The sequence below is a fragment of the Pecten maximus genome, chromosome 11 (genome assembly GCF_902652985.1).
Source record: "Pecten maximus chromosome 11, xPecMax1.1, whole genome shotgun sequence".
NCBI lineage: Eukaryota > Metazoa > Mollusca > Bivalvia > Pectinida > Pectinidae > Pecten > Pecten maximus.
Window position 1 is genome coordinate 36,416,031 of NC_047025.1, and position 21,849 is coordinate 36,437,879.

Here is a 21,849-nt window from a genome sequence, read left to right on the forward strand (position 1 = left end):
TATGTCACTATTTGTACATTCTCATAGAACAATACATTGTTATGTCAAGTCAATTTGTATGTTTAAATGTCACTGTTATGACTCACACTGTTTTTCTTTCATAGTCAACGGATATTAATGCCAGAATCTATGCATTAGCCGATGTTTCATCTATTTAAATTCACTGTGATATTTCAATTTTAACAAGACATGATATGTATCTAATGTTTTAAAACGAAGTCCACAACTTGATCAATGTCGCCAGTCGATAGGCTACATGTCATTATTAAAGCTGCATGGCTATTTAATTTACTCGTTTACACAATTATATCGTTACAAATGTAAATAATATTAATGTACTCTTATTTTTAAGTCCAACTTTCTTCTTAAACAATGTCCACAATCAGGTTGATCAACAGTCACATAAGACGTCAATTATTACGAACAACCATCATAGTTGGACGTTTATTTTTTATATTTTTTTATGTACATTTTACTCACGTCAATTGCAGTGATAAATGTCTATTCTAAGTTTCTTGAAAAGAATTGTCGACATTATATTGACGTAAATGTTACCAAATGCCTGTTTAGCGTAAGTCAAATTTTAAGTCATAATGTTCGCATCAGAGAATCATCGTTAACGTAATGTACACTGATTTCATTTCACCTCTAATTATAATATCTAGATTGTATATTTATTTATCAACTTTAAACTGCAAATTAATATCGCCACACGTTTGATTGCCCCTGAACAATATCGAGGGGTAATCTAGTATTATATTTGTCAATATATCATTATGGGCAAATTATTTTCCTAATGTCGAGCATGCTGATAATCATATTACCTATAAACTCAATGTCACATCTATATTACTAATGTCACATCTATATTACTATGTTACATCTTTATTACTAATGTCACATCTATACTACTAATGTCACATCTATATTACTAATGTCACATCTATATTACTAATGTCACATCTATATTACTAATGTCACATCTATATTACTAATGTCACATCTATATTACTATGTTACATCTTTATCACTAATGTCACATCTATATCACTAATGTCACATCTATATTACTAATGTCACATCTATATTACTAATGTCACATCTATATTACTAATGTCACATCTATATTACTAATGTCACATCTATATTACTAATGTCACATCTTATATTACTAATGTCACATCTATATTACTAATGTCACATCTATATTACTAATGTCACATCTATATTACTAATGTCACATCTATATTACTAATGTCACATCTATATTACTTCTGTCGTATTTCAATATTTGCCTTTTCTATGGTATCCCTGTTTATCAACAGGCGACCATCAACTCAAATTCAGACACCAATAACTCATTATTTGACAGCACAAATCAGCACATACACCATTACTTTTTGTTGGAACAGTTTATTAAATCAACATATCATACGATAATTTGAATAATGTATACATTATATACTTGGTCAACAACAAACGATGCATTATGTTTTATATTAACAAGGTAAACAACAGTATATGACTAGTACTTTAACGTAGGGTAAAATGGAACTTGACGGATAGCTTAACCCACAGAGGAAATTGTTTTACCCAAAACTGACTGATATGTGACAAAATTATTAAGTCATTATCGAATTCAGCATGGTTTTACATTTGTGTCTAAAAACTGTAAAGGAGCAACCCGACATGAATTGTGATTGTACTCATTTGAGTATTCATCAAGACATCTAAAGCAAAACCGGAAGTTACAAGAAGGATATTGGCAAGTCATTGACAAACATCCGGACACGTGTTCAATTATACTCCAGCATTTGGGACATGCCCGGCACTTCAGAACATTACCATAATGTGGTAACTTTGGTGAGTTATGGAGATGTGAAATGATGACGTCATCAGGTAACACATTTGATGATTCTAGTTCCTGCTGTTTTATTCTGTTTATGTCGAGCCTTTTTCTAAATACCATCTGTTCTGTTGTATTCATGGAGGCATAACGAATAATAACGTCCGAGCGCCACCTATATTCACACCTGTCTCCGTTGGATTCTGTGACGTATGGACACGTGATTTTGGAACTTCCCTTCTCCAGTTCATGCCAGCAGTAGTCAAACAACGCCTGTGGTGCTGCAATGTAAAAATCATCTAAAACTTGGTACATGGTAAATAATAATACACTCATTCTCTTATTGAACTTTCCATTATTAATGTAAAATAAACAAACTTAGATAACGTTATTTAAGGCTTTAAATTACAGTGATCTATTCATTAGTACTCAATGAACAAAAATGTCGCCAACAATCGCAAAAGAGGTAGGAGTTTTCTGGTTGGTTATTATAATAGAACTTGCTTTAAATGTATATTATATCTTATAACTCGGGATTGAAAAGGAAATACTGATGTGCATCTACTTACTGATGGAATGTCCACATGGCATTTTGGCCCTTTGGTCAGTCGTGTCCAGTGTGATCATGCACGGGTCAGGTGATTCGTTCACCCGTCTTGACAGCCTTAGCACACGTGCCCTTTTTGGTGTGTACATCGCTTCAATAACGTCGCCATGATTGAAAATTTCATGAAGCAAACAGTCTTTGCCGACGTCAACCTTCTTTCCCAGCCCTTTGATAGTTGCACCAAGCGGAAGATGTTTGAACAAGGTCGTTACTTTAGTCGTTTTTCTCTGTAACAACACAATATAGCTAGAAATTAGATACTGGGGGCAAAACGATAGAAAAGATACAGTTTTCTGATGAAAAGCCATCAGACGTTTGTCTGTATACAAAGTACAAACACCATACCCTATGGAATGTATAATAGTTATATTGTACAAACACCATATTCCATGTTACATATACAAACGTATAATAGCTATACAGTACAAAGGGAGGTAATATGCCTATGCAATCTCAATGTATCTAACTGATCCACACTAAGAATAATACATTATCTACCGAACGGACTTAACCTGAACCTGGTAATAAGGTTGTACACCACACCGTGGTTACTGATGTTTGTCGACTGTTAATTACAAAAGGTTTAAGCAAACAATAGATGGCGAATCGCTTTAATTTCTTACCGAGAAATATATGTTATTAAATTATTTACAGACATATCAGTTGTGTGTGTACTGATTACGTCCAAGAAAAAAACTAAAACACATATCGTTAGTGTATGATAAAAATACAAATAATTCTAATGGTTTTGTTTGACTTAGATACGATACATTATACTTGTACAATCCAATACATGTTTTTTATTTGATGACAATGCACTTTTGAATCGATAACATCTATATCAAAACATTAATGCACACACTGCTCACATTTTTGGAGCTGCTATAAAATTAGGCAGGTATATTTACCTCACTAAGTCGAATTTGACTTCGCTTTAAATCGGGATGGATGACAGTTATTTTCATGCTGTCGTTGTACGAGTATATAATCAGTTACTGGTTGTACCGCCTATACCGTCAGTGTTACGATCGGTGTCTGCTGGTAAGCCAGTGTTAGCCAGCTTTTATACTTATGTGGGAGTCATGTCTATATTTGGATAGTGCTTCGTCGACTGCTTTCAGTTCGTAACGATCATGTCTGAACGGTTTTGGACAGAACCTAACCTAACAATTCAGTCGTTATCAATACAACTTCACTGATAGAATAAAGTATACAGTCATTTTTTCACATGGTGATTAATTAAAACCTTTTCTGAAAGTTTTAGGGTAGTGCTTATTAGAAAGGTTGCCCAAAAGACAGACTTTGTAAGAACTGTTGAATACAAATAGAGAGTTGGAAAGAGTTGAGCCAACAAACAATAAATGACTCGTCAGTGCATGATGCTTAGCACCTAGAGTGAAACTCAAATTAGGCCGTGAAAAGTGTCAAGTTCAGATCAATAATTGAAGATAAGTTCATGATTAAGGCCCTATGTATATATGATTAACCTGTTATCCAGACGTATTCTTATTAGTGAAGTAACAACTAACACGACTGCAAACCTATTTCTGGTTTACCGCGGTACAATCTGCAGTAGTAAATGAAAGGCATACCTGGGAATATATATCCACACCTTTTTCCTCTCTGAACTGAGCAATGTTGGTCTGATTATTGCTGTTACGATTTTATGTCGTCTGCCTCAGTAGTTTGATCTAAATGATGGTTATGATATTAAAGTTTTTTGGTTTTTTTTGCTGTTTTTTGTTGTTGCTTTTTTTGGGGGGGGGGGGGGGGGTTTCTTGGTAAAACGAATGTAATGACTATTGGTCACTGGTTTCAAGTCCCGGTCCTGGTCTTTTTCACCGTGTTCTTTTCAAAAGTCACCGTGTATAATTACACTATACTCTTCACATTTTGATTTTCTTTTCCAACAGCTCGTCAGCCTTTTGTTAAGCTTTACGCCTTCTGTTATTTCTTATACGAAGGGGCAGATAATTACTTGAATTTCTTTGTCCGCACTGTCATTGTTTTCGTCTTTGCTTCAAATAAGATGATTCCTTTAACACCCATAACGAGATTTACTAGTTGTGAGTTTTGTATGTAACTGTTATTGTATACAGTGTCTTTAAACATCCATATCGAGGCTAACTACCTGTGAGTTTTGTATGTGACTATCATTAAGTCAAACATCGTATAATAAGGATCGTCTGTGGTCGAATTGGCTTAACAATGACACATTTTGTTGACAATTTAGCCGTTATCATTTTTCATAGACATATTGCTGATTTTGCCCAGCCATAATGAGGTAAAGAAGTAATGGATTCAAAGAAAGAAATAAAATCTAATATCTATTTGATGACTCCATGTACAGCAATAGCCACTCGTTGATAACTTATTATTAGACATATAACTTAATAAATGTTAAACAGATCATACACAATTGAAGGTGTCAGACAGAAGGTCACATATATAAATTATCAAAAAGGTGAAATGAAATTGTCAATGATTTATTTTGAAGTTTACACAGGTAACACAAACAGTGGTGATAGACATGTGTTTACTGACTCCATAATATGTCGATTTGGTTCGCTCGATATCACAACACACATATCGGAACGAGTTACGGTTCATTCGTTTTGCTGTTTCGTACCTGTTGTGAAATACAAGGATAAAACTTAGTACATGTACGTATGTATAACGAAACGGTGGTCTTCTATATATGTTATAACATTGACTCGATCAAATATGTAAAGGATATCCATCACGGGATAATATGTTATTAGGTCAAGGTCGTTCATTCATTGTATGAAATGTATTGCATAACAGGTGAGAAACAGCAAAACATGTTCATGGTATATGTGAAGTGTGCGGACTAAATCGCCATATACAACAGTATATATACACACGTACATAGACGCCGTTTGTAGTGTTCAGAGGACGTGTGTTCTACCTGTGTACATTTCAACAACAACAACAACAAAAATCAATAACAAGTCCAATGTGCTTTGATATAAGTTTACCCTTTTTTCCTTCTATGATAATTTATATGATAAGCAGTAATGTACGTAATAAGTGTTTTATGTATGTTTACGTAATTTAGGTGGTACGCTACTAGATACTGGTGTAGTTCACATTGAACTGTCTCTAGTGAACTATGTCAAGGTGTGATATACCGCGGGTGTCATTAAATCAGAGGTATATCATATCAGTAAAATAAGGTCCTATATATACTAAACCTTATTTCACTTTTTATTCTCCGACTCGTCTCGTTCTTCATCATCGATATTTAATGACGGTGCATAATCTAAAAATAGATCTTAGTAATGGTCATGAATATGGGTGGTAGATTTCGTTATATAGAGCGACATACGTACAAAGCGACACACTGACAGGACAGACATACTCGATAACAAGGACAGGAGAGACAGACCACGATCATTATGAAATTTACTCTCGTTTTTCCGGATAAAAAGAGGAAAACAATTCGACTTGGTGAGGTAAGTAAAAATCTTTTTCCGGAAAGAATTTCTCATTTAAGAAATAAATAATAATGAATCCATATTTAATTGACACATCGAATAATAATGTAATCATAATATTAAAATTTGAGTGTTTCTCGTGTGACAATACTGTGTTATTTTTGCATAATATTATCAAATTGTTATTTCTTTTCTTTCTGTTATATATTCAGGGACAATATTTGATTCATATACACCGCTGAGACTTCCATTGTTCTAGAATTTCTGACATATTGAAACAGTTTAAACGTGCAATACACTCATCAAACGCCAAAACAATTGCCATGGAAACAGTAATAATAGATATAGATTTGTATAAGGGGATATAAAAAAGATAATAACAAAGATCATTTATCACAAGGTTGGGGTGTAGAAAAATGCAGAATGTAGAGCTAATGCACCAGGGTAGAGAGTACCGAATGATACCTAACGGAAATGAGTGACAGAGTTAAGAATGCCGAATTGATATTAAGGTAGAGTATAGAGAGTGAGGAATTGGAATTAATGTACAGAGTAGAGAGTAACGAATGGACTATTAATGAGGGTAGAGACTGACAAACGGACAACTGATGTACGCGGTAGAGAGTGACGGATATACAATTCATGCATAGACAAGAAAGTGACAAATTGACCATTTGGACAATTGATTTACAGAGAAGAAAGTGACGAATAGAAACGTTATGCACAGAGAAGGAAGTGATGATTAATGTACAAGGTAGGAAATGACGAATGGACAAATAATGTGTAGGGTAGAGAGCGACAATTGGACACAATATTTACCAGTGTAAAGGGTTGCGAATAGACAAAAGATGAAGCAGGGTAGAGGATACCGAATACACAATTATCGTACAGGGTAGAGAGTGTCGAATGAAGAATCAATTTCCTGAATAGAGTATGCCAAATGGACAATGTATGTACAGCATAGAGGGTGCCGAATGGACAATTAATGTTCCAGGGTAGAGAGCGCCGAATGGACAATTAATGTACGAGGGTACAGGTACACCAAAATGACAATTAATGTAGAGGGCAGAGAATGAGGAATGGACAATTAATGTACAGGTTAGAGACTGAAGAGTGCCGGGTTGTTGCCAGTCTGTCCTGTCGGTATTATTGTGGCCTGTCTGTACCGGCGGTGCTTTGTACGTGTGTCGTTATATAACGAAATCTACCAATATCTTTGACCATTACTAAGATTTATTTTTAACCTTTCATGCACCGTCATCAAATTTCGATGATGATGAAGAATACAAAGTGAAATAGGATTTATTGAGTATAAATATGACTTGTATTTTTCAAATATGATATACATGTATAAATACATGTTTATATATATATGTATCTGTTTTAATAGGATAACATCCGTGGTACTGTTTATATATCACACCTTGAGATAGTTCACTAGATATAGTTACTGTAAATTGCACTAGTATTTAGTAACATATCACCTGAATTATGTAAACGTAAAACATTTATAATGTACGTCGCAGTACTGCTTTTTAGCATATATACAAAACAATATAGATTATCTAAAAGGTGAAATGAAATTGTTAATGATTTATTTTGAAGATTACACAGATAACACAAACAGTGGTGATAGACATGTGTTTACCGACTTCCATAATATGGCGATTTAGTTCGCCCGATATCACAACACACATATGGGAACGCGTCACGGTTCATTTGTTTTTTATGTTTCGTACCTGTTGTGTAAACAAGGATAAACGGGGATAACGACCCTGACCTGATAACATACTACGTATGTATAACAAACGGTAGTCTTCTATATATGTTATAACCTTGACACGATAATATATGTAAAGGATATCCAGCACGGAATAATATGTTATTAGGTCAAGGTCGTTTAATCATGGTTTAAAGTATATTGCCTAACAGGTGAGAAACAGAAAAAAAAAAACAACAAACAGAAAAAAAAAAACCCAAAAAAACCAAAGAAAACATTTTCATGATACATGTGTGGTGTGCGGACTAAATCACCATGTATATCAGTAGATGTACATACACACGTACATAGACACCGTTTGTTAGAGTTCAGGGGATGTGTGTTCTACCTGTGTACATTTCAAAACAAATCAATAACAAGTCCAATGTGCTTTGATATAGGTTTGCCCTTGTTTCCTACTATGATATTTATATGATAAGTAGTAATGTACGTAATAAGTGTTTTATTATATTTACGTAATATAGGTGGTACGTTACTAGATACTAGTGTAGTTTACAGTGAACTGTCTCTAGTGAACTATGTCAAGGTGTGATATACCGCGGGTGTCATTAAAACAGAGGTATATCATATCAGTAAAATAAGGGCATATTTATACTAAACCCTGTTTGACTTTTTATTCTCCGACTCGTCTCGTTCTTCATCATCGATATTTGATGACGGTGCATGATCTAAAAATAGATCTTAGTAATGGTCATGAATATTGGTTGTAGATTTCGTTATATAGAGCGACATACGTACAAAGCGACACACTGACAGGACAGACATACTCGATAACAAGGACAGGACAGACAGACCACGATCACTATGAAATTTACTCTCGTTTTTCCGGATAAAAAGAGGAAAACAATTCGACTTGGTGAGGTAAGTAAAAATATATTTCCAGAAAAAAATTCTCATTTAAGAAATAGATAATAATGAAGTCACTCTTAAATGACATATCGAATAATAATGTAATCATAATATTAAAATTTGAGTGTTTCTCGTGTGACAATACTGTGCTATTTTTGCGATAATATTATCAAAATTTTATTTCTTTTCTTGCTGTTATATATTCAGGGACAATATTTGATTCATATACACTGCTGAGACTTCCATTGTTCTAGAATTCCTGATATATTAAAACAGTTTAAACGTGCAATACACTCATCAAACGCCAAAACAATTGCCATGAAAACAGTAATGATAGATATAGATTTGTGAAAGGGGATATAAAATTAACAAGAAATATCTTTAAAAAAGATAAACGGCATAGTTTTAATGCTGGTGGTTATAATGTAAAACTGCTGGTGAAATAAATCAACGAACTAATGCGTTTCAGCACGGATAACAAAATTATATCAGTTTGAATCAATTTTGGTGATAATAAGACTGCATTTGAATCTGGAATATAATTGTATTAATGTGTCATTACTTCATCTTGACCTGTAACGCCACCTGCCGCGTCATATCCGGGGCCAAAAGAATATTATACGGCTATGCCGAAAAAAGATAATGACAGAGATCATTTATCACAAGGTTGGGACTGTGCAATAAATGCAGATTGTAGAGTTAATGTACCAGGGTAGAGAGTGCCGAATGGACACTAATGTACAAGATAGAGGATGCCGGAAATGAGTGTGCCAGAGTAGAGAATGCCGAATGGACATTAAGATAGAGTATAGAGAGTGACGAATGGACAATTGATGTAAAGGTTAGAGAGGGACGAATGGACAATTAATGGATAGAGAGTAACAAAAGGACAAAATTGTAATAGGGTTATGAGTGTTGGTTGGACAATTAATGTACATGGTAAAGAGTGAGGAATGGACAATTTTATTAATGTACAGTGTTGAAGTTGCCGAATGTACAATTAATGTAGAGGATATAGAGTGAAGAATGGATAATGAATGTATGGGGAAGAGGGTGCGTAATGGGCAATTAATGCAGAGAGTAGATGTTGCCTAATTGAAAATCAATGTAGAGGGTTGAGGTTGCCAAATGACCAATTAATGTACGGAGAGGAAGGTGCGTAATGGACAATTGATGCAAAGAGTAAAGGGCGCCGAATGGACACTCAATGTACAGGGTAGACAGTGAGTAATGGACAAGTGATGTAGAGAGTAGATAGTGCCAAATGGATAATTAATATACAGGTTAGAGAGTGACCGACAATTAATCTACGGTAAATATGGTGCCTAAATGACAATTAATGCAGAGGGTAGAGGGTGCCGAATGGAAAATAGATGTTCCAGTGCTGAGAGTGCCCAATAGACAATTAATGTAGAGTAAAGATAGTAGAGAGTGAGGAATGGACAAGTGATGTACAGGGTAGGGGATGCCGAATGGACAATTAATGTAAATGATAGGTGTCGAAAGGACAATTAATGGGCCAGAGTAGAGAGTACCGAATGGACAGTAATGTACAAGGTATGGGGTGGCGAATGGAAATTTATGTAGAAGGTAGAGAGTGACGAATGGTCAATAAATGTAGAGGGTAGAGAGTAACGAATGGACAATTAAAATACAGGGTAGAGGTTGCTGAATGAATATTAATATACAGTGTAGAGGTTGCCGAATGGGCAATCAATGTACCAGTGTTGAGGGTGCCGAATGGATCGAGAATAAAAATGATTGCGAAACTCGCCGGCTGCAACAATAACACTATGATGCACTCATTTTTATGTATTTATAAGCATGTCATTTTGAAATTGTACGTCAAGGCAATTTCTTAGTTATTTATATTGTTTCTTAGTTGCATTTGTTATATTCCTTTTCCTTCAGAGCTGAATCATAATTTTCTTTTGTTGGGATGCAAGGTTTACTGGCTATACATATGATTCTTTGTTAAACAACCTGCTATTAAGTAACTATAGTGTGTTATACAAAGGATTTGGAGGACGTTTGTTGAAGTGTATGCTGTGCATCTGCGGTAATAAATTCCAGGAACAGGTATATCAGCATGCTTTCCCTCCTTGTGCTAATAAAATTGGATTTCTTGCCTATCAGTATGTGTGGACTACTGTAATACTGGTAACAGTGCAACTGGAATAAACCGGAAAAAAATGTTAATTGGTAAATCTGATGTGACTTACAATCTTTCCAAAAACTTACCCCAAAAACTTTAAATGGGTTTGGTGCCAAAAACATTAAGTCCACAAAATGGTAAAATGCGAATAAATCACATTTTTTCTGCATCATTTTGCCATAACATAACTCCTAGACCTCTATTGAATGTATAAACCAATTTAGAAGGGCGTGGAGTATGTACTTTTGGACTTACGAGCTTTCCAAAAACTTCCCCCGAAATATTTAAAGTCTTGGGGGACGCCGATGCCGGAGGTACAACATTCGCTCACAGTTACTTGTAACCGGTGAGCTAAAAACGGAGCATTAGAACCACACTAGAAGTAAGAAACCGGAAGTAGCAAGATAGATTTTACTACAATGTCAAGGAATGGTTACATGTATGTCCTTCAAAAACTCTGCATCAGTTAACTGTAGTTATCAGCTTAAGCATGAACTAAAGGTGAATTTGTATAAATGTTTATTTAATATCCCGTAAAAAAGGATATCTTTAAAAAATACTTGAAAATGTAACAAGATATACCCGGTACTTCATCTTTTCTTATTTTCGGGTATCATAGTCAGCTAAAGTATATACAAATCCATTGTCCAATCGGTTCTTGAAAAAATTCTTTATATTTTAGCTACGTTGAATCTAATACCGAATATTATCAAATGCAGGTAAGTGTCGTTTTTGCATTAAAATGCGTTGTAAAAATGCGGTTTTTTTTTAGATAAAAAACCGAATAAGGACAACTTTTGGTCGCTATTCAACAAATTAATGAGTTGATTAGTGAGCTTTTCCGCTTTTCTTGAGAGGAAATAGCGCGAATTTACATTAATAAAACGGCATATATCGTTATAGATAGTGACCTGATTATATATATATATGTTATAACCGGGTATAACCATTTCGTATTGAATAGTTCTTATGATTACATTCATGCCTATCAATACATTTGCCCTAAATTATTTCAACTGTCAATGGCCTATCAAACCATACAAAAATGAAACTTAACCATCAATAACAGGGGAATAAGCAAATTTCCAACACGTTTTGTAATTTTGACTATTTCAGAGACAGGCGGTGACGTCCCTTTTGAAATATCTACCAAATGGGACATTCATCACACACCCACGTCGAAGCACGAAAGTTCGCGCCCACAAACGTCGTCTACTGAGCAAGACTTTTAGCGACGGCGATGTCCTCAAAGTTGCATACAACGTGCATAACTCCGTTCGACGCCTGCGACGAGGTTTACCGGCGACGACTGACAAATGTATGATCACGTTGTCTACAGGTTCGAAACGGGCGGAAATGCCGTGTGGACACGCCATCAGTAAGTACAAAACATCAACGTGCCATTTTCAATCGTTCTATCGACTGTAAGTTAGACAAGTTAACAAATAACATTTACCTTTTTTTGCTGGTGATGATGCGAAGCCACTTTTAAAACAGTAAAATACGAATTGTGTTAAAATTCATAGCTCGATACGTATGTGCACCTCTCTTTCTGCCCAATAATTGTGTATGTGGTCCATTCGACTATTTCAGCTCCGCAGGCACTTTATGACTTTTGTTGGAATGAGCTGAAAAATGGAAAGACAGAAATAAAGTGCCCGTTTGTTTACGACTACAAAAGCGGTGCATGTGGTTCAATTTGGAGTATCGCGGATATCCAACGATACGCGAATATGAATAAGAAAGAAAAGAAGTCAATGGAAGACAAAGCATTCGCAAATAAAATGAAGATGACAAATCAAGAAATCCCGGACATCAACACGATGGTGTCGCTTCTCCATAACTCTCCCAAGACAACAATCTACAACGTTTCCTGCCCATTGCGTCGCGCATGCCCAAAGTGTTATAGTATAATCGAGTACGTCGGCGGCTGCAAAACTATGACCTGCAAATATCCTGGCTGTGGTTTTATATTTTGTTTCAGATGTCTTACTGAGAATTCATCTTGTAAATATGATTGTACAAGTGTTCCAACACAGTTTACTTTATTGTAACTAACTAGCCTTGATGTTTGGTTGTCGAATTACGACGCGTTTTCTGTTTTTACTAAGTAGGTTATGCTTATGAAATGATTATAGGATATGTATTTGCTTAAAACTCTGCAATCTATTATGTAAAGATACAGCAAAATAACAAATTCTACCCTCGCCGATCTGTATTTGAAACACAAAATTGCGAATTTCAATGCAGTAAATAAAAAGCGCCGATCTGACTGGTGAATAATTAGCGTTATATTATCATTGGAGGTGCAAATATCCGAGTTGTGGTATTTCTTTTTCTTTCATATGTCTACTTAGAGAGGGTATATTGTAAATATGACTGATAAGTGTTCCAACGCCGTTTAGATTGTTGTAAAGCCGTTAACATCCCTTAGCACAGTGACCTGTAGGCGCATTAATGCAGTGAATCTGTACCCTTTACGTTTGGTTAATGCTACAATATTACCTTGTGTTTCATACCAAACTGTATATATATTATAGGTAACTAGCATTGGTCAATATAAATATATACTGTATAACTGTCATATTCTAGACAGAATCATAATCTGGAAACGTCCATTGTTTAATCACTTTCGTGACATGTATATCATCCAAATGACTTTTGTGTATGTCTCTGTAATAGTATATAACCTTGAGTTTGACACCTGTCTATTTAAGCATTGAACGGCTTTCAGTTGGCATTCATATTGATTATGAATGCCAACTGAAAGCCGTTCAATGCTTATATTTACCATCTGCGATTTTTTATTTGTCGTGCGATTTTTATTTTGAAATTTTCAAATTCAAATTTCAGTTGGCAGTTCATAAGCTGATGAACTCGCAACTGAATTGGTAGGGTTATATAGTGGCAGTGCCATACAATGGTAAATATATATGGATGACCTTTATGACTTTGTGTACACGTCTCCTAATAAATGAGTAATGATTTGCTATTGCTGTACATATATGTTCATTAAATGAATATTTAAATTTAGCCAATTCGTTTATTTTCTGTTGTGAAAAGCATAACTGATGAACAACAATATAGTCTGGACAACAAATAATATGTTAATGAATGAGGGAAACAACGAACAAGAGGTCCATGTGCGTTCAACGGTCATCTGACTATAAAGTAGTACTTGTGCAATACACATATACTCAGTATCAGTATAACGGCACTAAGACCCAATGTGCAATACAGTATGTTGTCATGAAAAATAAAAACACGTGGTCAGGACTATCTTAGAATTACACCTAGTGGATTTCATCTAGATGTAGAACTAAGGAAGCAGTTTAAAATGTATTTTTTAACGAAAACTATAATGTTGTGTTTTTTAAGATAACGGCCATAGTGTCCTTCTTGGATTTCGTAGTTACCCGAAAAATAGGACTCTGTCAGGATCATTGTTGGCAAGTTTCAACTAAATCACACTTTTGACACCGGAGAGGTTTGTTAACATTTTATTTCAACATTGCAGCATAGTGGATTCTAAATCAAACCGGAAATTAACGACGCTTTGTTAAGAAGATATATGGATAATTCCTGGTAAATTCTAGCTAACTCACATTGCTTGAACTTTAGAAGAAGTTGAAAATACAACATAGCGACCATGACGATCATTCAGAATTTCAAAACGACAAATAGATAAATTAATGTGTTTTCTTCAACATGGCGGTCAAACTGGCCAAAAATGACACTTCGTCAGGACCATCCCGGGATTATTTCAGACAGGATTGAGCAGAATTTATTTGGCAGATCTTGAGAATTTTAAAAACAAGTGTTTTATTGCATTTTTGCCAGTAAAAACAGAGACATATATAGAGAGATTGGCAGCTCTCTATTTGCCCTTATGTCTACGTGGTGGCCTCTGACCTTCCCACAATCCTTTGCGGTCGCTCGGTTCAGTCTTCTCCTGACGCCATATTGGAGAAAACTTGAAAACCAGACACATAATTATCGATAATTTCTATTTGAAATCATCACCAAGATCCAATGATGTGCTTTAATTTTATTAATATCAAAGTGCAGAAGTGTCATCAACATGAAATATATCACAATTTGCTGTCAAAGTGTTTGTATTTTGAGTATGAAAGTCAAGCACACCACAGGGAAGATCGGCGGGAATCTCCAATTTTCGAAAAGTCCCTATGGGGTTTTCGAAAATACGGATAAATGACAACAATGTGCATGATAAACAAGACCATATCCCATAAGTATGATAGTTTTTGGATAATGTAGTAACTTTTGTAGTGGCCTAAATAAAACGATGTGCTTTTTGTGTGCGTTTAAAATTGACGATGTTTTGGTCTGACGCAATGGCGGCTTAATTACAAAACTAGGACATGTCGAATAGGACCCAATGGATTTTCGAAAATACGGATTAATGAAAACAGTGTGCATGATCATAGTAACTTTTGTAGTGGCCTAAATAAAACGATGTGCTTTTTGTGTGTATTTAAAATTGACGACGTTTTGGTCTGACGTAATGGCGGATTAACCAGAACATGTCGTATAAGTTCCAGTACATCGATACACACATGAAGTTGTCTCCCCTGGATTGTGATTTATATTTTTAGTTACACATAAATGCCAACAAGTTAGTTATTCGAACAAAATATCAACCAGATTCGTAATTCGAATTCTCTTTCATATCTTTAAGGAAAGATTTAAATCAAATAAAGATATGAATCCCCGATCTGCAGCGGATTCTTTAATTGAATTTTGAATCATATATTATAAGAAAGATACAATAGAACATATGTAACTGAATCCCCCACCCGCTTCTGCAGCAGATTTGTTATTCGAATTCCAACGTCAAAATGTCAATAAAAACAAATATCAATCAAACATAAACATTGTGTATGTCCCTTAAAATTGTGTCATGGTCATTTTTTTAAAGTTTGTAACTTTTGGCAAAACAATAATCAGACACCTGTCACCTTGAAGAAATGTAAAATGTTTTTTTTTCTGCAAATGTTGTTGAGCTATATGTCAACAGAACTGTATCTCGGCCAGCTATATCCCAATTATCTTTGAATTCTAGATTATTGAAATAAAGTTATAAATATTTTGTCAAACTAGATCCCAATAATAAGCCAAAGATTTTTTTTCTTCAAAACTGTATATGGGGTTAATAGCTACACACTACCAATACTCATAAATCTAGGACTTTCGGTTCTAAAGAAGATGTTTTTCAACTGAAATGTGGAAGAGGACTGGATGAACAGTGGATGTTACCAGTCATATGGACTGAAATTATTTAAATCAAAATAGCCAAACTACTGATTACAACATATTTATTTTCTCTACGATTCAGATACACAATCATTGGAAATCATACACTTATTAGCTCATGAGTAGTTTACAGAAACTCAATTTCAAAGTTTCTGATCTGAAAAAAAAATGTTCATCAATAATAAACAAATGCAGAAAGTGTAATAATAATGATTTGTTTGTATTAATTAAGAAGATCCACATGCGCACTGATGGACATATGACAATTGTATTCTGCTTATATTACAGTCTGTCTCAGGATGCAGTCTATGAGCGTCTGTTGGCTACATACAAAGCACTATTGTAGAGATCAGTCACAAAAAATGTTTGGTCCAGCATGTCTGAGAGAAAATATGAAAGGATTTCAGCTGGTCTGTTGTGCCATGAAATAGCGGTACAGGAAAGCAGCAGCCAGGGCCACACCAAGGGGAAGTAACCAGCCTGTCCAGCCACTGAAACCATGATAAAATAGAAAACTTTGATACAGATTGGCTGTGAATAGTCGTCATCATTATATGATTTTAACGTAAGCTTTGATACAGATTGGCTGTGAATAGTCATCATCATTATTTAAGCATTGATGTCAATTTTTTTTTAGTTTCATCGGGGTATGAAACAAATTTTGTTTGCAAACTGTATGAATCCGCGTAGCGGATTCTTACAGAAGTTTGCAAACAAAATTTGTTTCATACCCCGATGAAACTAAAAAATAATTGACATCAACGCTTATAATTAATTTTTGAAAATGATTTTCTAATTTAAAACATGTTTTATGTACAATTTTACTGGTTTTAAATAGGATTCTTTTTCTCAAATCAATACGCAACGTCAATTGTCGTATTGTGACGTCACATTTTTCGCGCCATTCTCGGAATTTCTTTCATAGAAGAATGAAAAGAATTTTTTGACCAATCACATTTGAGTATTTACCATGAAAACAAAGAAAAATTAATTATATGATTTTAACGTAAGCTTTGATACAGATTGGCTGTGAATAGTCATCATCATAATATGATTTTAACGTAAGCTTTGATACAGATTGGCTGTGAATAGTCATCGTCATAATATGATTTTAACATAAGCTTTGATACAGATTGGCTGTGAATAGTCATAATATGTATATATATATAATATATATCATAATATGATTTTAATGTAATCTTTGATACAATCACCATATCATGTACAAAGTAACAGTAACATAAAAAATTCTCCCATTTAGAATGGAAAAACATTTAGAGTTTTATTCATTAAATAATAATATAACTATGATTCACCATTTTCATTATATTTCATCAAAACATTTCTAACACTTACCTCACTGAATTTGAATCTGGTGCATTTATTGATGTATTGGTCTGAAAAAATAATCAAACACACCTCAAAATTTTATAATTCCAATGTTCAAATATCATCTGATTAGCAACCAGCTCTGCAACTACCTCACAAACAGCATTCTAGTGATTATTGATTAACCTCTTCAAGAGACCTTGACTAAGCGGAATACCAACTTAAGTTTAAGTTTGGCAAACTCTTCATAATAATGACCTGAGGTTTGTAGTTTGTCAAACTCTTCATAATAATGACCTGAGGTTTGTAGTTTGACAAACTCTTCATAATAATGACCTGAGGTTTGTAGTTTGTCAAACTCTTCATAATAATGAACTGAGGTTTGTAGTTTGACAAACTCTTCATAATAATGACCTGAGGTTTGTAGTTTGACAAACTCTTCATAATAATGACCTGAGGTTTGTAGTTTGTCAAACTTTTCATAATAATGACCAGAGGTTTGTTACCAGCATACTTTTAAAGTCATCTATTTCTGTGATATTCACATGAAAAACATTGTTTGTGTTTTCAATGGACTCTCAAGGTGAATGAATTACGGTAAACGTACTTATTTTAGCGCAATCAAATTTTAGCGCATTTGCAGATTTTAGCCAGTTAGCGCAATGATGAATTAGCGCATCCACAGAACTTTCTATAGAAATAGAATGTACAAAAAGTAATTAGCGCAATCATAATTTAGCGCAAGGCTTCCAGCGCGAAAAGCGCTAAAATAAAATTACCGCTAAAATATGTACGTTTACAGTAATTACTATTAGTTATATGATTTGTTACCGATCCTACTATGAAACTCTATAAGGCCAGTAAAATCCATACGAGGTGAGGCAGAAGGCTGAAGTCCCTTACTGGCCCTCTACGGTTTTATCGTAGGTCAGTTAGAAACCATATAAGTTATCTATCACATGTTTCATATCCCATTTTGATACACCTGCAATACATATTGTCATGATTCTCAATCTTACTTTTGCTTGCACGAAACTTTTTAACTCTGTTCTCAATGCTGAACTTTAAGCCTATGCTTGGTAAGAGCTGTTGGAGAACAGCAAATGTTTGTCAATATATAATGAAAATATATAAAATGGAATTGTTTTGCATACTGGATAGATAAGACTTATATCGTGTACTTGACAGAATTTGTGTTACTCAACCTGGTATAACTTGTATACAAACTAAAACAGTAACAATGACTGTGACCCATGTAGACAAAGAAGACAGGGATATTTCAATCCAATTTTAATCATTATGTAAGAACTTTTAAAAATATTGATTTAGTGGGAGAGGAAGGAACTGGAATACGCATATTCCCAATGCATACATAGGTACATGTTTTGTTTCCAAAATGTTCCAGTTCAACGCCGGGATATGATATTCTTACCCTATGGATACCCTAATGTCAAATATCAGTACCTAGTACAATTATAAAGTGATGTATTAATGCCTTAATTTCAACACTTATACAAGTGACATAAAAAGTCTCATTCCCTAAATATGTCAAAAAGCAGTTTTTTCCCAACAAAATCTTTTAGATCAATTCCTGGAGGGGAGAGTATAACCCTGCAGGGACCCTAATACCAAATATCAATATGCCTTTCAACACTTGCACCAAAGTGTTGATATTTTAAAACCAATGGTAATGCCAACACCGGGGTGAAAACATGTACAGTAGCTCTCCCTCTTCGAAGAGACGAGCTAAAAACTGGCTTTCTCAAAATTTCTTCTTCGATTTTATGTTGAGATAGGGTCCATATTTGAGAACATTCCTATACATGCTTAGGCCTATTATCTTATATTAACTATGGCAAACGTACATAAACTGCTTTGTTGTCCGTGCCATCTACAGAATCCAATACCAAATGTTGGTATACTATGACAGATACCTTTTTTGGCCATGTGCTATTATGTACATTATATGTCACTAATTCAACATACAATGTATGTTGGAGAGACAAACAGACTGTAGTTAGTCACCAAGTTCCGGCCTATCACAAGCAGACTTAACACGAACATACCGCAGCCTCCCAAAATACACATACACACTCACCACACGCATGCATGTCGAACCGTGCATGTCGCACGCACGGGAGGCCGTCCTTAAATGACCTTAGCTGTTGACGTTAAACAAAATAAACCAAACCAAACCAAAATCATAGACATAAGACATTGAATGTGTTTCACAAGATATATATTAACAACAAAGTAAGTGTAATAAATCAGACCCAGCTTACAATGAGTTAAATTCTCGAAATGATTTATTCTGATCAGTTGGACGAATGTTTTGATGCACATGGCGCGAATTCCCAACCCACGGCCTATATAGGGTTTTTACTTAAGTAGTAACGGAATGGTCTAATATAGGTACTAGATCCTAACAAATAAATGCTCGCTGGATTATTATAGATAGATAATTGGTCATATAATAAAAATGTGCTGTCGTTAATACTGCATGACTAATTATATATGTACAGATACACTGTATATAATAACGTGGATGTGGCGCAGTGGTATAAGCTGCGGGTATTTCTGGCTAAGCTATTCGGTGCCGTGGAGTCCTGTCAGGGCAGGAGTCATAAAATTGTCTTCCCTCGTCATTTGGTTTACTATGTTTAATATATATGTAATACAGTAAATATAAGGACCGTGGGATGGCAATTCGTGCCAAGTTTCTGTGTTGTGATGTGATTACTGTCGGTTAATGTTTGGAGTATAAACTTCAATATCAATTTCGTTACGTTTTATAACTACACGCATTATAACGCCCTACCAATTTGTCGCGAACACATTCACCGGGTTCAATCGTACTGACCGAGCGCAGATAAGTTTGAAATGTCCTCTACAATCACATACCATTTGTGATTTTTTACTCTCAGTTTGAGTTCATTGCAATGTCACCGGGTTCAATCGTACTGACCGGGCGCCGGTGCTTACACCCCCGGCGTTGATAAACTTTACACCCGGGCAACGATAATTTCTATAGAAAATGAACGCATAAGACGAGATCGGAGGAACGGTTGAGGTATTTTTTTCTTTTTGTTGATGTGATAATGCTGTCCTTCAAGGAAAGTAACCCGACCACGGAACAATATGATAAATTGGCTCTAACTTGCAAGGATAACGGACAGGAAAAACACTTCTCATTTTTTGCTGATTCGCCCACAGTGTAGGCGGGTATGACCAAATTATGCCCCAATCCACGAATCATGCAACATGTAGTACAGCAAAATCCGCGATCGAAATGACTGTAAATCTCACAGTTTATCGGAATTATATGTTTTTACATGATGAAGTCTTGTTGGATTGACTGATAATAGATAAATAGAAAAATTAGACATTTCCGTATTTTACACCTCTGGCAACGAAGACGCTCTGGAGCTTTACACCCGGGCGCCGCAATTTTCTGACGTGGTAGTGATGTAAAAATACCAGAGTTGGCCTTTTTATGATTTTTGTTTATGTATTTTTTGCATTGATGCTTCCCGATCAATACGTTACAGTTCATTCATGGACGGGCCTCTTTAAATGTGCACATGTGGATTGTACATATTCATGTTTAAAAAACAACAACAGAATAACCCAGATCGATATGGTGTGATGCGCATATTTGATAAGGCTTTGAGGTGTTTCTTAACATTACACTTGTGATAACCATGGACATCAAGGAATATACAATGTGGTGCCGATTGTGTTTCCTCTTCACGAGATTAAATATGTTTTCTGCATAAATGACCTCTGTAACTATTTAATGTATCCCCCCCCCCCCCTTTTTTTTAGAATGAGGAAAAAACGAGAAATGCTGTGGCTTCATAGGCCAAAAAGGAGAAGAACATAAGAAGAAAATACATTAAAACGGGTGTAAACACCGTTAAAAAGAACCCCCAAAAATTCCGAGGTGAAGACACCCAATTATCGTCGCCATTTTCCTCGCCACAGATAGCTACAGAATCAATGTCTCCTCTTGTCAGTGATGATTCTGCTCTAGAAGGAAACGCCAATGAACAGACACGTAAAGCTCTTGGAAAACTAGATGATATTTGTTTGGCCGAGGATGTGCTTACTTTTCTAAGGTTAGTAGCAGAAGAAGTATTCCCACTTGTCAACATTTCCTCGAGACTTTTTCTGGAAACTTGTCGGTTTTTTAGGTCTAAACAATACATGCCAGATACGATTTAGTGAGATCACGAGGAGATTTTGGATGACTGGGTACCGATTGTTTCGCGGTCGCTTTCTTTATTTCATGGGTGGACTAAAGAATGTCAACCAGATTATAGACAATGACACAATACGAGGTGAATTTTCACCAGATGAAGCTAAAATCAACTTTGCCTTCCGAGTGTGCAAACATTGCTTAAAAATTCTTTCTTACTGGAAAAACAGCACACACGACCTGGAGTCCTTCATACAATTATCGACACCCTAGATAAGTCCAAGGTTGACATGATGTGTTCTGACGCAAAGAAGGTAACTGCTGGCGTCGATAAGACAGGCGAGGACGTTGAT

At 35.2% G+C, this 21,849-nt stretch overlaps 3 protein-coding genes across 5 annotated transcripts in view; 1 reads left to right on the forward strand and 2 right to left on the reverse strand.

The window, feature by feature from the left end:
* Positions 1-1,397: 1,397 nt before the first annotated feature.
* LOC117338306 lies at positions 1,398-3,490 on the reverse strand. The gene is made up of 3 exons (XM_033899597.1): positions 3,362-3,490; positions 2,416-2,680; positions 1,398-2,127 (listed from the first exon to the last, which is right to left on the reverse strand). Exons 1-3 carry the CDS (start codon positions 3,416-3,418, stop codon positions 1,640-1,642), a joined length of 810 nt encoding a protein of 269 aa, XP_033755488.1. The 5' UTR covers positions 3,419-3,490; the 3' UTR covers positions 1,398-1,639.
* A 2,240-nt stretch (positions 3,491-5,730) lies between these two features.
* Positions 5,731-12,860, forward strand: LOC117338138. 3 transcript variants are annotated; one of them, XM_033899354.1, is made up of 4 exons: positions 7,931-8,552; positions 11,378-11,414; positions 11,812-12,073; positions 12,289-12,860. In XM_033899354.1, exons 2-4 carry the CDS (start codon positions 11,409-11,411, stop codon positions 12,747-12,749), a joined length of 729 nt encoding a protein of 242 aa, XP_033755245.1. In that variant the 5' UTR covers positions 7,931-8,552; positions 11,378-11,408; the 3' UTR covers positions 12,750-12,860. The 3 variants fall into 3 exon arrangements, with proteins under 3 accessions (XP_033755244.1, XP_033755245.1, XP_033755243.1); XM_033899353.1 differs by lacking the exons at positions 7,931-8,552; positions 11,378-11,414 and adding an exon at positions 5,731-5,929; XM_033899352.1 differs by lacking the exon at positions 11,378-11,414.
* Positions 12,861-16,017: 3,157 nt separating this feature from the next.
* The window catches only part of LOC117337978 (scavenger receptor cysteine-rich domain superfamily protein-like), a 29,663-nt gene continuing 23,831 nt past the window's right edge, over positions 16,018-21,849 (reverse strand). Inside the window, exons 7-8 of the mRNA XM_033899136.1 lie at positions 17,326-17,366; positions 16,018-16,460 (exon numbers count right to left, since the gene is read on the reverse strand). Of these exons, the coding sequence (XP_033755027.1) occupies positions 16,323-16,460; positions 17,326-17,366 (179 nt within the window). The 3' untranslated portion in view covers positions 16,018-16,322. The remainder of the gene's footprint in view (positions 16,461-17,325; positions 17,367-21,849) is intronic.